The 20,111-nt window shown below is 42.0% G+C and overlaps 1 protein-coding gene across 7 annotated transcripts in view; it reads right to left on the bottom strand.

Annotated features, from left to right (window-relative positions):
- Positions 1 to 20,111, bottom strand: part of LOC144518053 (far upstream element-binding protein 3-like) — a 29,383-nt gene that overhangs the window by 3,232 nt on the left and 6,040 nt on the right. Inside the window, exons 2-17 of one of the 7 annotated variants that reach the window (XM_078250418.1) lie at positions 16,526 to 16,634; positions 15,093 to 15,126; positions 14,753 to 14,802; positions 11,988 to 12,059; positions 11,697 to 11,754; positions 11,446 to 11,608; positions 11,253 to 11,351; positions 10,086 to 10,187; positions 9,866 to 9,983; positions 9,363 to 9,463; positions 9,123 to 9,261; positions 2,551 to 2,711; positions 1,742 to 1,812; positions 1,254 to 1,339; positions 741 to 812; positions 85 to 185 (exon numbers count right to left, since the gene is read on the bottom strand). In XM_078250418.1, the coding sequence (XP_078106544.1) occupies positions 85 to 185; positions 741 to 812; positions 1,254 to 1,339; positions 1,742 to 1,812; positions 2,551 to 2,711; positions 9,123 to 9,261; positions 9,363 to 9,463; positions 9,866 to 9,983; positions 10,086 to 10,187; positions 11,253 to 11,351; positions 11,446 to 11,608; positions 11,697 to 11,754; positions 11,988 to 12,059; positions 14,753 to 14,802; positions 15,093 to 15,126; positions 16,526 to 16,634 (1,536 nt within the window). The remainder of the gene's footprint in view (positions 1 to 84; positions 186 to 740; positions 813 to 1,253; positions 1,340 to 1,741; positions 1,813 to 2,550; positions 2,712 to 9,122; positions 9,262 to 9,362; positions 9,464 to 9,865; positions 9,984 to 10,085; positions 10,188 to 11,252; positions 11,352 to 11,445; positions 11,609 to 11,696; positions 11,755 to 11,987; positions 12,060 to 14,752; positions 14,803 to 15,092; positions 15,127 to 16,525; positions 16,635 to 20,111) is intronic. The other 6 variants (XM_078250422.1, XM_078250420.1, XM_078250419.1 and 3 more) reach the window with 6 other exon arrangements.

Below are 20,111 nucleotides of genomic sequence, written 5' to 3'. Positions count from 1 at the left end.
CCCTGATTGTTTCTGGGCTCCAAACTCCAAGCCAGAACCTGTAACAGGTAAACTACAGTAAGCTGGAAGCTTCCTGTGTGTTACCTGTATCTGGGCGGCGTTCCACAGGTAGGGCTGCTGCTGCCTGTAGTATTCTGCTAACGCTGCAGTGTAGTCTGGCACCGAACTCTGCTGAGAGGACTGACCTGCAGACACAGACATGAACATGAGGTCACGTCCACATCTCTGCTATTGTTTTAATAAGTTAGTTAGTTAAACCAGCAATAGCAAAACAAGCAGTGAACACAGCATTAACATATCCTCATCATCCCGTTTCAAGTTAAAATGTTAATGACTTATTTCCACATCCAGCAGTTCCAGATGATGATTAGGAGTCTTTGTTTTCACAGTGGCTTTTTAAACAGCATTTTCTCTAAAAACAATGCTGTGAGAGCACTGAGAGTGAAGCACAACAGTAAACAGGAACATTTAACAATGAGCTAAAAATTACTATGAAGCTCCATAAAGCAGAGGGGATCAGTATAGTAAATACAGCAATTTACATAACATTCCTACAAACGTACACCCTCATGTTTAATATCCACATACTCTCTGCTGGATTTACTCTACGTTCTTCGTTTTTTATGTATTTGCATGTTCAGACCCAAGAAAGAATACCACTCACACGTGTGTCCTAATTAAATAACCAAATAAACACTATTTTTCATTTGTTTTGTTACTGGAGGAACAGACAGACATACTCTGTTTCTTGTAGTAGTCCTCCCAGGCCTTACTGTAGTCTGTCATCAAGTTCTGAGGCTGGCTCTGCTGACCTACAGACAGAAACGGACAGTAAGTCTGACGGTGTTTATAGACTGAACTCACTGGATCATCTACAACCAACTCCAAACCAATCCATTAAAAACAGCTCTTGGGAATCAAACTCAGAAAATGTATCTCTTGTGCATCCTTTTAAAAAAGTTACTCTGATGTCTGTGTCAAAAAACTGCCATAAAATGAAATATTAATACTATTATTTTCCCCTTTCACTAAGTTACTTTTTTAATCAACTTCATAGAGTTTTTTGAATTTGAACCTTTTAAATGCCAGTTTGTTTACAAAATGCCACTGTCGTTTTTGTATGGGGTTCAACGTCCAAAATAAAATAGAAGACAAAAAGGAGATTGATTTCAAGAAAAGTGTGTGTGTGTGTGTGTGTGTGTGTGTGTGTGTGTGTGTGTGTGTGTGTGTGTGTGTGTGTGTGTGTGTGTTACCAGGGTCCTGTTGTCCAGGGTTCTGCCAGCTGGTCTGGTAGGTGTTTCCCCAAACGCCAGTCAGGAAGGTCTGACCGCTGCCACAGCTGCACACACAACACACTCTTAATGAAACACACTCCACAGAGTACAGATTACATGTACAAAGTATCTACACAGACATAAAACATTATACTTCATATATACTCATTCATTTCTGCTACACAACGTGGTGAAATCTTTGGTTTGTGGTCCTAAATCTTGTGTTACTGCTGCTACCAACTACAAACCAACCAATCAAGAATACAACAGGAAATAGATGAGACTTGGTAAACACCAGTTTTTAATAGTTTTAACAGAAAAGTTGGTTGATTTTCTGCAGAGATTATGCAAATTGATTATATTGCATCTGTGCTGCATATTTGCTTCCATTTCCACTGACATGCCACAATTCATCATCATAATCACAATCTGACAAGCTCAAATCAATATCAGACAGAAGCTCCTACTTCTGGTGTGTAGCAGGGCCCTGGGTGAAGGGACTGAAGCCAAAACCTCCATTACTCATGATACCTGAACCCTGAAAGGAGAGGAGGGAGAAAGTACAATTTATTCTGGTAACATTTAACACATGCCACCTTAGACCCATGCCACCTTAAATCTGCCATGAGACACTTTATATAATCATATTTGTATCTTATGCATCTCAGGACAATGACTGTAAACCAGTGAGACCTCTTTATTTATATAGACCAATTCATTTGAGGTTAAAGTCTGTGTTTTTGTTAATAAATTAGTTGCTTAAATTGCATGATTTTTGAGTGGATTTTTTTGGGCTTACAACTAAGCGCAAATGTAACAGTTTGTGGAATTCTTGTATTTTTACCAGCATGAAGTTCTTTGTAAATATAGTATTTGCACGTGTGTTCATTCATTTTTATATATATATATATATATATATATATATGTATTTTGTGACATGTTTGTTTTTCTATGCAATAATTGAATCCAAGACAAATCTCTCTCCTGGAAGACAATAAAAGCAACCTTCAAATTGATAACAAAATGAAGACTATTTATGAAATAATAAATGCTGCCAAATTCATCACAACACCCAGAACATCTGAAGTTCGGTCAGAATGAAACAAATCAGGAAGCTCAGGCTTAAGAGACGGAGTCTGGCTCAGTGATAACAAACCTGGATTATTATTTTACAGGTATGAGGATGATGTGTGTGTGTTTGATTTAGGAAAATCAGCTTGATGAGTAGAAAGTTTAGGTTAGTGTCAATGTATTGAGGTCAATTTGTTTTGCGTACCCCAATCTTGTCGTCTATGAGCTGGCGGGCCAGGTCCATCTGCTGGGCGGTGCCTCTGATGGTGAAGACCCGGGTGTTGGGGTCTGTGGAGGGGGGAGGGTTCCTCTGCAGCTCCACGTGGGCTCCAGACTGCTGGTTAATACTCTTGATGGTTTCTCCACCTACAAACACACACAAAGTGTTAACAAAACACATCTCGCATAGACGGATGAAGCCATGCGTTGCTTTTGACACAATTTATTAGACATTAAGTCTTCAGGTGCATTCACATTACAGCAGGAAATGATACAAGGCTAATGTTGCTAGCAGTAGATGGCTACATGTCAGAGGCTCAAACAGTGTTTCTGCAACCAACCTGTAGCTGGATGTTGGATGTTGATATTTCACAGAGCGAATATCTTTTTAGGCTACATTCAGACTGCAGGCAAAAGTGGCCCAAATCTGATTTTTTTTTTGGGGGGTCAAGTGACCAGGTCAGACTTCTTCAGAAGTAGTGTGAACACTCAAATCTTGCCCAGATTTGATTTTTTTTTCTCGTTTTCACACCTACCTCATTTGGTCCGGACTTTCGGACTTTTCAGTTTGAGCCGAACCAGAATTGCAATTGTGAAACCTCCCCCGGACCACGGTCCGGATCAAAAGACCAAATTTTGGTCTGATAAAAAGAGGTGGTCTCGGTCCGGACCAAACTGATGGTCCGGTTCGTTTATAGTGTGAAAGCATTTTTTTGGATGGTTCGGACTTTCGGACCAAATACAAAAAGCTCCGGCAGGCTCTCCGGGGAAGCTCCTTTAAGGAATAGCTCGGTGCTTAGTGTGTAGAGGTGTGACTCTTCAATGATCTCCCCATTTGATTACGATTATCATGTCAGCGATTTGATATCACGACGCATCACGATGCGTCAAATCATTTTTCTATTAAAGCCATATGGGATATTTAATTCATAGCTTTTCAAGCTTCAAAAACAAAACATTCTGCAGTGCTCTAATACTAAATAAACTGGATATATAAAACTACAGCACTGAGCACATGGCACTTCCTGAATGTGCAAAACATAACAGAATATGTAAACAGAAAGGTTGTTAGGCATACATTAAATTGTAAACGGAAATAATCGATTATGGCCCGGCCGATTATCGATGCAGCATCGTCCATGTCCACGATTGGATGCATCGATTATTTGATTAATTTCAACACCTCTATTAGCGTGTAGGCTACATGAGAGAGAGAGTGACGGTGAATGCGCTCAGGGCAGACCGCTGTCGGCTATCAGAGCAGAGAATCAGTCCTTCTAGAAAAATGCGAAGTTTTTTTGTGATTGTTGCGGGCAAAAATCCTTGATTATGCGGCACGTTTTCTTAAAAAATGGAATATGCGGGATATTTATGCAATTTTAATGCGATGAAATTGCGGGAACTTGCAAAAACTGCGGTTTCATCATGGCTTCATCGCGGGGTTTGCAGCTTTTCGATGATGTTCACGTCGCGTAATTACGTGACTTCATAACGTGACTTCATAACGTTTCCCATGGCAACAGGGGAAAATGAGGCTGCTCTTGTGTGAAGTAAACGCAACATTTTTCAACTTTCTGCTAAGATATATGTGACTTTTTTGCAACGAAAATGCAGGGATTATGAAATCATGCAAGCCCCGCATATTTTGCGTGGAAATCGGCAATTTATGCGGCGAAAGTGCGCCGTATTTGAAAAAAATGTGGCCCCTGCATAAATATGCGGACTTTGGCTGATTATGCATAGAATTATGCGATCGCATAATCGCGTTTTTCTGGAGGGACTAGAGAATACATCAGCAGTTTATTTGTTAAGCGGTAGTAAATGTATAGTGTAGGTTTCCGTTTGTCTCTGAATGCTCCAGAAAGAAAGTGTCTTGCTTCTCAACATCACAACAAAACCAAAAGAGAGAAGTAGGGGAGAGCAGCAGTCAGTCAAAAAAACCTCCGACACAGAGAGAGGATACGAGAGGACGGGGAAGCCCGTCTACAAACCAATCAATTATAAGTATCTGGAGACGCAGCTCACGTATGTGATGACAGCAGGACGTAGTTTTGTCACGAATAGATCTTTAGTGCGCTTGCATAACTGCAGTGTGAAATCAAAAGTTACCGGATCAAACGTATACAACGTAACAAAAACATGAACCTTGGTCCGGACTTTCAGGTGTGAAAACGCCCTTAGACCACTTCCAAATGTGGTCCTGAATCAGACCCAGGTCTGATTTTTTTCAATGCGGCCGCAGTGTGAACAACCGAGGAGGATTTGATGCGACTTTTACGTCAATCTACATCGACATTTGTCACAATGATGCGCCAGCGGGAGTTTGCCATAGACACAGATTGTAAAATGAAGCTATTCACAACGCAGTCCCACCACTCCTGGCTTCGTCTCTGCATCCACACAGACCTATGTAGTGAATTTGCAGCCATAACCCCACAAAAGGCCAAAATAGCCAATTTGGCTCTCTTTCTCTTGGCTCTCAGCACCTGCTCAGTAATGTTACGGCTGCCATTACATAAACATTTTGAAATAAAAGTGAAAATGCTTACTTCCTCCATAACCTCCCTAACTTTAGTGCAACAGCGTGCTGCGTCTGATGTCATTGTTCTTGTTCTTTTGCGCATGCGGTCAGTTCGATACCGCAAACCGTTCACACAGGAATCTGATATAGGTCACATATTAAAAAGGTAATGTGAACAGCCAAACAAAAAATCCGATCTGAGCAAAAAATCCGAATTAAGCATTGAGACTTGCGGTGTGAACGTAGCCTTTGTCTGATCTGAGGTCAGTTTGCTCATTTCTGGAAATTAATTCAATATAGGACTCCTGTCAAAAAAGATACAATATAAGAGTTTGGAGCTACATAAGCTGCATCATGCATTTTTTTTTTTCATGATTATGATGAAAATATGTCAATTAACACCTTTTGTTTACCAAAAAATCATTAAATAAAGTTATTAAATGTAAATAAATGCACATAAAAGCAGCAGCAGCAGAGAAACAAGGAGAGACATCAGCCAGCCGGTAGAGACGCTCTCAGTGATGGAGGACGTTTCTCTGCAGATAGAATCTGCAGCTTTCAACACAAAGTGTTGACTTCAGTCACACTCACAGAGCACAAACTGACACTAATGTGTTCAGTTCAAGCTGACCTGCTGTCACTGAAGCTACTGTACAGACAGTGATGAGGAAATCCTCTGACCTCTCAAGACACACACTGGACAGCTTCTGACCGACTTCTCAAACACAACCAGCCTCTGCAGCTGTGATCGAAGCTGCACAACATGGAGAAGATCGGCAACGTTTAAGGCTTGAATTTACTCCTGTGAGGATTTGAATCATCTCTACGGTACGAGCAGAGAGTTTTACGGATAACTGTAGGTTGCAAACAAGCTGATTGGTTGACGCAACTTATTCTTGGGAGGTAAAACGGTGAAAAAAAAAAAAAAAACTACTATTACGTGATCTATGACAAAACTGGACGCTGAAAACTCTTAAACTGGAGTCAGTTGTTGGTTGGACCAGCAAGTCTGTAGCCACAACCTCCACCTCCACCACCTCCTCCTCCTCAGCAGAATATCCTGAGGTCATTAACCTTTTGTTAACCAAATGAGGAGACCATTAATGGACCTTTTATGAGGTGAAAAGGAGAGCGAGTGAATGAGTGAGCAGATATCTGAAGGTTTTCACCCTCTGCTAAATCTCCATTTTGTTCAGACTTTGACATCTATTTTGTTTTCATTCCTTTAAATCTAACCAGGTAGCATTTTCAGCAGCATTGTAACATTAAATTGTGACTGCTCTTCCCCCCCCCCATACGGCCATATCTTTTGAATTTATAAAATGTTTAAAATTCACCACATTTAAATCTGCGTTTGCCAGATTTATTTTCTTTTTGTCTCCGTTTGTCCTGATGATCCTCTGCTTATTTAAGAAATGCCCTTGTGTAACGGCCAGCTGTGTTATATTAAATTAATTAGGCAATTTATTAGTGGATCGACAGAAACATTCATTGATGAAAAGTTTTAATAGTTCGTGTTTTCTTACTAAAAAATCTGAATACATGTATCTGGTGTTTCTCTACTGACTGTAGATGACTGAATCATTATTATAATATTTCTAAAATTTCCCTCGGGATGAATAAAGTATCCATTTCTGACAATGTCTTAATAATTAACTGAATTTTACTTAATAAACTAATTCTTACCTTTAGCTCTAATTCAAATATTTGTCGTGTAACCTTTAATGGACTAAATATTTTAGTTTATTTTTTAACTGAATCTGATGCCATTAAATAAAAAATAAATAAAATGTTTTCGTTTAATGGCACGTTTGAATCTACTGAACAACAGGCTTTAGTGTGTGCGAGTAGACAGTAGGACATTCATGAGTGTTGTCCAATAGAAAGTCCTGACAGACAATAGACCACCAGACGCACACACAAACAGACCATATGGTGTCTAAGCATTAGGTACTTGACATTTCTTTTGCTTTGTGCTTTTATTTTGGAAGCTGCTGCTCGACCCTCTTGACCCCTCCTCCCACCACACACACACACACACACACTCCCACGATGGTGAATGGTTGATGTTTTTAAGTGTTTTCAAATAGAATGAGAGTGGGGCTAATGGAGCTCACGTTGTCGTTAGTCTTATTCTCAGCAGACAACGAAAAAGTTTAAATTAAAGCTGCGATGAACGGGTCCTCACACCTCCCTGCACATCTGGTGTACTGGCGGGACGCTAGTTAATACAGCGGTGTATTTCCGTGACCTTCTGAACCTGTGCACACGAGTTAGATATTATTTCCCGGTTGGAGTGCGTGGCACTGGAAATGACATATTGCACATTTTGTACCACTTCCTCTGACCACTGTGTGGCGCTACAGAACACACACCAAGTGTACATCATGTTGCTGTATGTCGTGTAGACCAAACCATGTAAATTTCATGTAAATTGGATCATCTTTGTCACATCAGGCTGCCTTCCTGTTGTCAGTAAGTGGCGCAATGACAATGACTCAATATGGACGCGTAGATGTCTTCAGGCCTGGACTCTTATTCAGCAGCGTGTGAAATTTAGGGCCATTGGACTATGCAAAATCAAATGGCGAAACATGCACATTGCCTGCCTCGCCATGGCAACATTTACCAAGGAATGTGTGTACTAAATCTTGTGAATGTGTAATGCAACTTTGTCCAAATTAAGGCCTTCCACGGATTAGGGGGTGCCATGGAACCAGCTAAACACGCATGAACCAAATCGCTGTATAGTTTTGTAATGCGCCTTACAGGTTTGATTTGTGCCAAGTTTTTCGAGTATATCAAGGGCAACAAAAATACATTCAAAGGCTAAAACTAAATGGGGGCGCTATAGAGCCGAGGTGCCACTCCCAGGCCTAATAACAACAATCAAAATAACTACTAGTTTCAACATGGGTGCAAAATGTTGTGTTTTTGTGCATCCTAAAGTCTTTAAACGTTTTCGTAAAATAAAAACTGATGCACAAAATCCAAAATGGCTCACCTGTATATAAAAAAAAAAAATAATGTGTTTCTAGAAATAACAACAATGCTCCCACCAAATTTTGTGAACATCAAAAGGAACTTCATCCCAACCCTGGCGTGCGTTTGGTGCCCGTTGGCCATGCCTGAGCCCAGTCACTGCAAAACTTTGCAATTTTCGCCAGGTCTGACATGTGTGGCAATTTGTGAGTTTTTGAGCATCCTAATTCAAAAATGCGATTGTAGAGCAGAAAGATTATCTTTGAAAACACAACAGGTTGGGCCCCTGGCACTGTCTTGCTCGGGCCATAATTAAGACCAAATAGAATAAATCCTCCGCTGTACCTTGGACTTTTCTAATAGTTTTTTTATTTTCTGATATTAGAAAATATTACAAGAAGATATGCTGATACAGGCTTATTTTATTGGATGGGTATATTAAGAAATACTACTCTTTACTGTGCTCTACTGTGTTTCTTTTTCTGAACTCTGCCAAAGCTCTTTTGTGAGGGAAGAAGAGCCACTCTGTACCTGTTTGACAGAAGAGGTGAGTCCATAAGTGAGTCGGCCGTTTGTAGTTAGTTCACGTCTGTATAAAACGTAAACATTTTGGAACCAGGACTCGCAGTATTTGACTCAAGTAACTCATACAAGAAAATGTTTCAAAGTCAAAAACTTCACCCATTACTTCAATTGATCAGATATTAAAGTATAAAAAGTACTTGTATCGGGACAAAAAAAAACACATGACAGGGACATCCTGGTAACTCGTGACTTAACATGTGGACCTTTCCATTTACACCATCATCACACACACACACACACACACACACACACACACACACACACACACACACGATAACCTGTTGTAGGTTGTCAAAGAGGTTTTACTGATATCAGAGATTAGTTTACCAGATGGCTGTCACAGGTAAATATATTTCTAAATACAACAACATGTGCTGTCAAATATTAATTTTACCCAGACAAAGGTATGAATAATTTCCACAGCTGCTAAAGTAAAGGGTGGTCAGACTGAAAAAGATTTCTTCTCCTACCTTTACCGATGACCAGGCCACACTTGTCAGCAGGGATGGTGTAGGTCACTTCCTGTAGTGGACCAGGGGAGCCCATAGTCCAATCACCACGACCTCTTACCCTCCCACCCCGCAGGGCCGAGCCAAAACCATCCCGCTCCTACGAAAAAACAAACACAAAATGAAGATCACCATCTCAGTTCAGTTTAGACTCACCTATCTGTGTGTGTGTTTGTGTGCGTGTGTGCGTGTGTGTGTTACCTGTGCGGTCTGAATGAGCTCATTGATGAGGTGGACAGTATGCTGACAGCGGTCTGGCTGACCCATCACCATAGCAACACGCTCCGGACTGATGCCATCATCTGCAGGACACAGAACAGTCAAAGGTCAGAAAGTGGCCTTTAATCTGGATCACAACATCATCGACAGGCTGGTTCAATCAGCATTTTTCTGGTGTAAACAAACTAGTTTCAAACTGGATTACACGTGAAAATGGACCGGATAACAATGATTTAAACAGAGCAGTTTAATCTGGATTTCCTGTGTAAACACACACACTTTAAACTGGATTGTACTGGTGTAAAATGACTCGTTTTAAACGTGGATTATTTTAGCATAACTTTTAAAGTGAATTATGTTGGAGTTAAACAGCCCAGTTGTAAACTGCATTGCTGGAATAATAACATTAGTTTTATCTGAATTACATAATCTGGTTCATTCTGGTGTAAACAAACTAGTTTTAAATTGGATTCAACTAAACAGACCTGCTTTAAACTGGATTCGGACTCCGGCATCATTCTGGATCTTCTTGATCATTTCTCCGTTCCTGCCAATCACGATGCCAACAGCAAACCTGGGAACTGGCACCTGCAGAGAAACAGACTAGACATGAATGTATCTTTTAAAAAGTGATTCAAACGCACCCTCAAACATGCTAGCTCCTAAAGAATGCTAACAGTGTGCGTTTGTTAATGCGTGTCGTACATCCAGGCTGGTTCCTCCCAGACGGGCGCTGAAGTCGTTGCGCCCCGACCTGAAATCTCCGTCCTTCTCTCTGATCACCTCCAACACCAACTCCCTCGCTGCCTGCAGGAGCAGAAGATAGAGAGGGAAACAGTTAGATGTCAGACTGTTAAAACTACCTACTGTGTACTCTTGGGTTTTAGAGGTACATGTACCTAGACCACAGTAAGAGGCTGTAGCTCTTCATCGAACTTCTTACACTGGCTGTTTCTGTTTGTATATCCCTGCAATATTTCAAACTGATCGGCTGACCGCAGCATCAAACACTAAACCTTCGAATGGTCTGCGGGTGTAAAGCCTTGAATGTGAAGCAGCAGTACCTCAACACAACTCTGATACTAGGGAAGCTGCGGTTAATAAACCTGGTTAATAAACCCGTGACAATACTGGTGTTACCGCACTGAAGCACTGCGATGTGCTACCCGCTTCTCTTTCGGCGCCCATGTTAACCATAGACCTTTTATAAATATGATGTAAACCAATTGGGCTGTTCAGACAGCAGTCGGCTCCAAATCTATTTGCTCCGCGAGCTGCAAGTGGGGTCAGTTTGCGGTCTATTTTCTGGTCTATTTTCTCCACGACTTGCAACAAGCAAGAAAACACACTGATATTCTAAACGATATAAATAGCATGCACTTTTGCTTTTCACTCTGAATCTGACTCCTGCTAATCTGTGCTGCAACACTTTCACGCTGGCGCCGAGTTGCAAAAATTCACTAAATGGGGTTTCTTTCAATAAAAAGGCAAAACAACGGTGGGTGGTGGGCAAGAAATGTAATTGTTGTATGCCCGACCACCGTGTAACACCGGTAACACAGACTACTGAGGCAAGCCTATCTGCTACTGACGTAAAGCCATCAGTAAACAAAATAAGGCTGATATCTGACCAAAAGGAAAGTAAGAGTAAAACTAAACTGCTGTACTCTCGTTCTGGTCACCAGTCTCACATGTTCCATTCAGAGCAAGATTTTGGGCTCGTTTTGAGGGAGGAGACCATTCCAGGTTGGCCACAGTTTGCCCTGCTACCAAGCAGGACCACAACAGCGTGAGCCCGTGTGGTTAAACTGAGCCCATGGAAGAAACAGCCTGAAGGTCTCACAAATATAGAGTACAAATGTCAGTTTTTACCTGCACTTTGTACGGGTCTCCAGAGATGCGGAGAGGTTTGTCAGCTCCTGTTGGCATCGGACCGTCCTGGATCATCATCATCTTCACCCCTGCTCGCTCCTGACACACAACAAACATCAGATATATTAAAAACATAGACACCTCAGTAGTTGGTAGTGTCATAACGCCCAGCTGAAGGTGTCAATCACTCTACCTGCAGCTGTTTGATGGTGTCTCCTCCTCGGCCAATCACCAGCCCCACCTTACTGGCCGGGATCAGCATCTCCTGCACAGAGGCTCCGCCTTCACCGTCGCCATGGAAACCCGGACCGTTTCTACAGCGATCTACGATCTGGACCAGCAGACGCTTCGCCTGCCTGGAAACACAGACAGACAGACAGACAGGAGGTGAGCAGCAAGTGGAAGTCCTCGGAGGAGATTAATGGTGGATGTTTAGAAACTCACTCAATGCTCTCTGGTGTTCCAGTCAGAGAACATGGCCGCTCCATCAGACCTCCGCTGTCTACACACACACACAACGCACACACACACACACACACACACACAGAGAAAAGAGCAGGAGCAATATTTTAGTTGAACCTGGAAGATTTGATGAGCAGAAGTGGCATCAAAGTCTCCTTTTACGTGTTTGTACAAATCAATTAACGTCCACAAACGAGCAGCACTGCTAGAGGAAAAGATGGTCAAACTTAACATGCTTGAGAAACATGTAAACAAACAGTCAGCCAGACCCACCAGCAGCAATCTGGATCTTGCAGCCGGACTCCAACTGGATCCTGGTGATCTGTTCACCTCCTCTTCCAATAACTGTAGGAGGAAGAGAGGAGAGAACTGTTATGTCAATGTTATGGATCAACATTTTGTTATCGCTTAAGTCAAGTGAAAAGGTGTTGGGTCCGTATGTGAAAGGTTCCAGATCAGCTGAAAGGTTCAAGGTATCAGGTCTGATAGTAAGATTCAGGCTTAAAAGTTATAGGTCAGGTGGAAGGGTTTCTGTTAGTTAAAAAGGTTCTAAATCATGTGGAATGATTTTAGGTCAGGTTCTCTCATGTGGAATGATTTTAGGTCAGGTAAAACGTTCTAAATCAGGTGAGAAAGGGTTCAAGTTAAATATTTTAGGTTAGGTTGTAGCTCAGGTAAATGAGTTCGGTCAGCATAACAGGTTTAAGGTTGGTTGGTGTAAGGGTTCTAGGTCAGGTACAAAGTTCCAGCTCAAATGAAAGGTTTTAGGGCAGGGTAAAAAGGTTCTGTATAAGGCTTTAAAATCAGCTGGAAGATTCAAACCAACCTTTATATTAGCCTCTTTCCGACCAATTAGTTACAGGAACGTAGTTATAGGAACAGTCCACTTTTAAACAGTTCTACTAACTACTCTCTCCCAAAACTGTTTTTCCATTTGCATTCACACTGGCCAAGTGGCCATGGGACCTGACCTTTTGTTATTATAATCACAGCCATCTAACCACCACTATAGGGGCTTTCCGACCGGAGGGATTTTTGCAGTTCTTAGAACGAAACTTTGCTAGAACACTTTTTTCGTCGTGTTCCGACAGGAAAAATTTGGGGATTTTTAAGTTCCTCTGGCCGCAGTAGCGTACTTTTTTAGCTCCTACTTCAGAGCAGGGTCTTTTCCCTTTTCCTAGGTGTACTTGATTGGTCGAACTTATAAGTCACGCCCACTGCCAACTTGGAACTTGCAGACAAAGCAACAACCAACAACGGGACATTTTTAACAATTTTCACCATCTTAGTCATCATTAAATTCACTTCTGACAACGTTTTAGGCGAGAAATTAACTTTTTAGATTTCGAATATAGGCAGTCTTGCGAAAATTGATGCTGAATTGACAATTTGCTTCAAAGTTTTCGAAGTTGAGAAGCTCGATGAAGTGAGGCGACAGCCAGAAAGCGCCTGCCCCAGCCTCTAGCTCGTCGCTCGGCCAGTCATGCGCAGACACCTCGCGGTAAGCTGGAGGTCTCTCAGACCGCTCTCCTAAATAAGAGGCTTTTGGTTTGTTTGTTTAAATATCACAACACATGTCCATCATAAGATTAACGGGAACCTGCGTGTCCTGTGGCTCGCCGGCCGTCACACACACACACACACACACACAGCAGGCAGAGTCTGTTCCGAGTATAATAAAGCCCCGTCTGTGTTGAGCAAAACATTACGTGAATTACTACGAGAATGGACGGAATGCTGCTTTGTTGTCGTCGTATGTGGCGCTAAGGTCTAGTGACGATGCTATAAAGACCGTTGCCGTGCTTGCGTCACTCCCTTACCCCTCCTACCAGTCCCTTTTGGCCACTTGGCCAGTGGGAATGCAAACGGAAAAAGAGATTTTGGGGGAAGAGTAGTTCTTGGAAATGCTTAGAAGTGTACTTTTCCTCTAAAAAGTACAAGTACTATCCGGTCGGAAAGCACCTTATGCAGAAAAGGGAAAAGACCCTGCCCTGAAAGCAGGAGCTGAAAGAGTTACAGGAACTGCGGTCAGAGGAACTTAATAATCCCCAAATTGGTCCAGTCGGAACAAGTCGGAGAAAAAAAGGGTGCTAAGAACGTTATGTTCTAGGAACTGCAAAAACCCCTCCGTTCGGAAAGCGGCTATTGACTGTTCAATTGTACAAAAAAATTACAATATCCACTTTTATATAATGAAAAGTGTTATACATTTGGAACATACATTGGGAATCGATGATGGGGTACATGAGTTTATCTGAGGGGTTACCTCAGACCAGAAAGGTTAAAAACCACTGGTCTGTGGTATGTGAAAAGGTTCTAGGTGAGACATATTGGGTCAAGTAGATGATTCTAGCGCAGTTGGAAAGGTCTAAGTCAGTGGTTCCCAAAGTGGGGTACGAGTACCCCCAGGGGTCCTTAAGGGAGTTCCAGGGGGTGCCCAGCAAAAAGGGCAATTAATTTATTTACACCAAAATTCCATCCATAAGTAACACAATGACAGAATGTATGACTATTTTGGTCATGGTTTCATACACTTTCTGTAATAAAACATCCAAACGCAAAAATCCCATTAGATGGGGGACCCTGGGACAAAATCCCAATAGGGGTCCATGGCCAAATTTGTGTCCGTTTAAGGGTCCTTGACCTTGACGTGAAAACGTTTGGGAACCACAGGTCTAGGTCATATGAAGAGGGGAAGATTTGATCTCAGCTGAAAAGGTTCTGCCTCAGTTTAAAGATTCTGGCTCAAATGGAGGGGTCCAAGTCATGTGAAAGCTTCTACATTACAGTTAAAACGTTTTAGATCAGGGGAAGGGTTCAAGGTTACGTGGAAGGTTTGATATCGTCTTCAATGTTGCGAGTCAGATGGAAGGTTCCAGGTCTGGTGCAAACATTTCTGATTTAGGTGGCTAAGGTTAAAGGATCTAGGTCATATTTAAAAGGTTATATTTAACATGAAGGCTATAGGTCAGCTCAAAATGTTTTAGGTAAAATGAGAAGGTTCAGGTTGAAGGGGGGTGGTCGGAGGTCATACTCACTGAAGCCAACCATCCTGTCGGGGACCTTGTAATCCTCTGTGATTACCCTGCTGCAATACACACAAACATCTTGGTCACACAATGTGTGTGTGTGTGTGTGTATGTGTGTGTATGTGTGTGTATGTGTGTGTCAATAAGTGATTATGTTGATGCAGACAGTAGGAGAACAGATCTATAAACACTTATCTACTGTTACAAACCGACATCAACACACTGATGTCTATTTGCAAACAAGAATATGATGCTGAACACACGTCATTATGTGTGTATCATTATCACCATGCTCTGTGTGTGTGTGTGTGTGTGTGTGTGTGAGATCAATATGTACTGCTGATCGTACCTTTGATGCCCCATGGCTGCTAGCTGGTTACCTACTGAGAGACAGAGACACAGATTAGACATGAACGCGTGTGTATTTTCTCCAGGCTAAGTGGCCTGGCGGAGCTGCTGACCAAAACTAATAGACGTGTTTCAGCAACACAGAAGAAACCGCAGCAATGTCCCCATTGTCATCAAATCCAAAAACATGTTAGTCCGTCTCTCAACACTGTGACTTCCAGTCTATGGCTCTCAGCCCCAAGCCCATTGGCTTGAAGATGTAAATCTTTAAAAACACAAATATATGGTTTCATAAAAAAATAAAAAATGGCTCAGTAATTTCCTAAATCAGCTGGTCGCTATAGATTTAAGCTCAGGTTTAAAGGTTCTATGTAAACTGAAATGTTCTAATCCCCCTTTCACACCAAGGGCTTAACCAGGGTTAAACCAGGGTTGACTTTGTGTTAAGTGGGTTAACCCTCGTTGATTGAATCAGCTTAGTTCTTCCGACAAGGGTTGGTCGGTGATTTCAGTGTGAATAGCACAGGACCAGGGTCGCCGACAACCATGGCGGGACAAATTATGTCATTGGTTGGAAATGCGGGGCACAGGTATGAGGCAATTGTCACAGGTTGCCGCAGCACATCAACACGCGGTGCAATGGCATATATTTTGTCTCACTGTGCTTTAGAACGTAATTTCGTATTTCTCACAGTCACAGCATCGCCTCTCTCTCTCGCCCAAGACAAACGTCTACAGTCGGCAGTTCAGTGTGGCTGCTGGCTCGCACCAATCTCTCTCTTTCTCTGTCTTTTTTAATATGATTCTTAAAGCTGACAGCAAAGCCTAACTTTACTTTTAATTGTATCAAACAAAGATAAAATGTCCTCCAATCGTTCTACAATGGTCATAAGTCGATACTAGAGTAGCCTACTTGTTCTTGCTGCACCTGCAACAAATGAAATGCAGAGGAGGAGAATGAAACAAAGAGCATATGTCTCCACAAAATCATCTGTTGAGTGTCAAATGGTTACTTATTTGTGCGAGAACATAATCGCTGTGAAACAATCAGAAAACGTGTTATTTCTCTCATTCACAGCTGTTCCGCCGTCTCTCGGTCTCTGCAGCCTGTGCAATGAGGAATTCCAAGTACTAAACACTAGTGCTGGTGGTGTACAGCTGGACTGTGTGACAACATTAGCTCTTCACTGAATAGGCTGTGATGCGTAACTCACCCCCCACCCAGAAAAACAACAACAAAAAACTGCTCAGGTGAGAAAAGGTTCTTGCTTAGATCCGTAGTTTTAGGTAAGGTTAAAAGATTCAGGTGGCAGGTTCTGGATCATTGAGAGTCAGGTTAAATATTCCTGGTCAGGTGAAAAGATTCTAAGACAGGGAAGAAAAAGATTTCATGAATAAATTGATTTCCCTCCTTTCTGCCCCCCCTCCCCTCACCTCCGTCCTCTCCTGGTCGTTTCTGGCCGGGGTAGTACAGCGAGGGCTCGACACTTCCTGAGGAGCTGTTGAGGTGAGACATGGCTTCTCCGCCCATCTTACCCACCATCTGACAGACAGAAAGAAACAAAGAGATGTCACACCTGGATATTAGAACAGGCAGGCAACTGGCTGGAGAAGCAGCTCAGAAACACATTAAAATCTAGTAGCAGCACAGCTAAGGGTACAAAGTCTTTGTTTTGCAAGTTACAACTAAGGCCCTAAAGATCTTATCTGGCTTTAATATACATCCTGAGTGATCCGATCACAAGTGGACAGCTCCAAGTACATGTGTTCACACATGGCAGCAGAATGTGTCGCCATATGAGTCTTGAGTGACCACTTGTGATCGGATCTCACTTCCCTGCTCTATTGCACATAAACGCGTATGTGTGTGTGTGTGTGTGTATGTGTGTGTATACACTAGGGCTTCACAAAGTCCGGACCACTACCACTATTGAATATACAGTAGTGGTGTAACGGAGCGTAGTAGAGTGATCCGGATTGTTATCGCCAATCGTTTCGGACCTCCGACCTTCAATAAAAATCGGATCCGGACCGTTGAGTAATAACTTTGAGAACCCCTGGTGTATACATTTCAGTTGTTACTCTCACATGAATTAGAAACGTGCGCTGTCTACAGTCTTCATGCTGAAGGACGTAACTTTTCACTGTGCGACGGCATTGTGTGTGTAACATGTACATTTTATTAGTCTCGCTTTGCCAGACCATCCTCCGCAGCGCTGTGGAGGAGGGTCTGGCTAGTCTACACAGCATTCCGGGATGGGAGAAAAACATGCTCTGGTTTATTGGCATTTCTTTAAAAGCAATCACAATCGTCATGGGCGGCGCTAAGCTCCGCACTGAGCCACTGCAAAACAGCCTCGGGAAGGAACGTGTACGTTTAAAAGTTGTTTTAGTCATGCGAGAGAAAACTCAGATTCGACAGATAGTTTAGCTAGCTGTCTCAATTTATCATGCAGAGATCTGAGGAGCAGTTAACCATAGTCCTCATAAATCCACCGGAGTTTAAAATTCCAACACAAAGAAAGCAGAAGGAAACTGACATCGGTGAAAAGACTCTGACATCTGGCCGAATTTCCTGCGGCACTGGAGCAATCCCAGAAGTGGAACGTCGTGGATATAGACTAACATTTTATGATCCTAAAAATAAGGAGTCCTACTGACGGACGCCAGGACCTGTGCAGGAGAGAAAGACATTTTTTAAAAAGTCTTGGTGTGTTCAGCTCTCTCTCAGTACTCTTGTAGCTTTTAACTGAATCTCTGTGGTTTAGTTTCTATATCTGCTTTATTTCACCGTTTCATGTTTGCTGCCTAGTTTTACAGTTCCATCTGAGTTTTTTTTTGCTGGCCTGTAATGTGATAAAATCCAAAGCTGAGACCAACAGGTCTAAAATCACATCCAGAGTCACAACGGATTAAGTTTTGAATCGGGACCTGCACCAAAGTCAGTTGGCTTCACCTGTTATTTCAATGTTTAAGATACATATTTTATCAACACTTCATATCTTCTGCTGCAAAATTAAATTTTTTTACTAGATATACTGAGTATCTCTGGCACAAAAATGTCTTTCAAGTTTAATCTTATGTTTTTTTTTTCCCTTAAACTAGATGGAATTGTTAAACTAGAATTAATAATTAACACAAGGGGTTAATAGGAGCCCCATCGTAGACACCTAGGGTGTTAGTTTAGAGCGTCGGATGCGTCAGATTTAAGCCATTAATATCACCTACTATGTGTTATATATGATGAGGCCGTAATGGTGCTTTATATTTTTACTTTGTAATACAGAGCGACGCTGAGCCGCACACAGATTCCTAGAACTAGAGTTACATGTAGGTAACCTATTATTCCTTTGTGTCTCGTTAATGAACAGGGCCCTGTTTCAGAAACCCTGAGCCTAGCCCTGAACACCTGAGTTGACTAAACCTGAGATGGAAAACTCAAAGAGTTTTTCGGTTCCAAACTAGCTGAGAGAGTTGGTTCGAGTACCCTCTCAGTATGTTTACTCCAGGTTAAGCTTGTGCGTGGTAAATGAAAAAAAGCCATCATTACTTCAACAAATGTAGTCAATTTACAACACAGTCACTGCTGAACACATTCAGACTATACGCATAACTACATTCTGCAGCTGCACCACTATTCTGCTCATTTAAATTTAATCTCCATATTATAGGAATTATGTTCTATCAGTGCGACAAATCACATTAGGGGTGATAGAGATGATTATTCATCGATACGTGACTAAAGCTTTGTACCGATTTTTACAATTTAAACTGAGATGACACATTATGTGCATTAAACATTTTAGTTGAACTGCTCTTACAAAGAGGGTTTAATTTACCTCTCTTTCTGGAACTAAAAAAATACAGAGCTTCCCCTCATCTCGGGGTTGAAGATTTTTCACTAATCCCACATTTGAAATAGGGCCCAGGAGTAAGGATGCACCGAACCGTCTTTTTCAGCTCCCGATACCGATGCCTGGGCTTTGTGTATCTGTCGATACTCGATAGCGATCTGATACCGTTGTTGAATTAATAATACACTGTATACCTTTTCCACCTTATACCTTCCTTCCACCATGTGGAAGAGACTAAAGCCACCAGACTTTCCTAACTAAACATGACTTTCCTAACTAAGACAAAATAACATAGATTTAATGTACTGAATTCTTATTTATTTGTACTCTCAACTCTTCCAGCATGCGACACACGTGTGACAGAGGGAAAAAAAACTGGATTTCTCCATTTTGTCAATATCGGGACCGATATCCGATCTTAACATCGGATCGGTGCACCCCTACCCAGGAGTTTACGTTCATTCATTCAGGTCTGCAGTGTGATCGCTTTATTAGATGTCTTTCTTTAATATCCTACATGTTGTTTTCACTCTCAACAAATTCCACCAGCATTAGAAACATTTCGGGAAAAACACAAGCAGCCAATCACAGCCTACGCGTGTGGCCGCCGTAGTTATGACATAACCTCTTGATGCAGAAGTATAAATCCAGCGTTAGTTTTGCACAAATCCAGGAAACAATTACAAAACAAACTGATTTATGTGTAAAGAGAAGCTATTCAACTACTCGGATTAATCGTGCCGTGGACTTCTGCAGCTGGTTGGGCTGGACATTACGCACGTAAAGTGTGAGCGGGAGGCCTATAGTTAATAACTGAGGCTACATCTACACTAACACATATCTTTTGCTACGTTTACACCTCACAATACTCCGGCGTTTCTGAGCCCCTAAAAAGGAGACATTTGGAAACACTGCTGCCCCCGTTTTTGGTCTGAAAACTCCAGGGTTGCGTTGTAGTCAGGACGGACAGTCTTATTGGTTAGGTAGGCTAACATACCGTAACACTTCCCCCTCGTCGTCGGTCGAAGCAAATAAATCCCTCGTCTTACTTTTTCGCCATTGCTGATTTTTTTCCAAAGTATTTTCAACCTATACATCCACGATTTTCAAGTGCAGAGTAACGTCAGACAATCTGCTTCCTGTTGTCGCGCATGCCCAGTGTATGA

This window comes from Sander vitreus, chromosome 5 (genome assembly GCF_031162955.1).
Source record: "Sander vitreus isolate 19-12246 chromosome 5, sanVit1, whole genome shotgun sequence".
In the NCBI taxonomy this organism is placed as follows: domain Eukaryota; kingdom Metazoa; phylum Chordata; class Actinopteri; order Perciformes; family Percidae; genus Sander; species Sander vitreus.
This window is presented reverse-complemented; position numbering and strand designations above follow the sequence as displayed.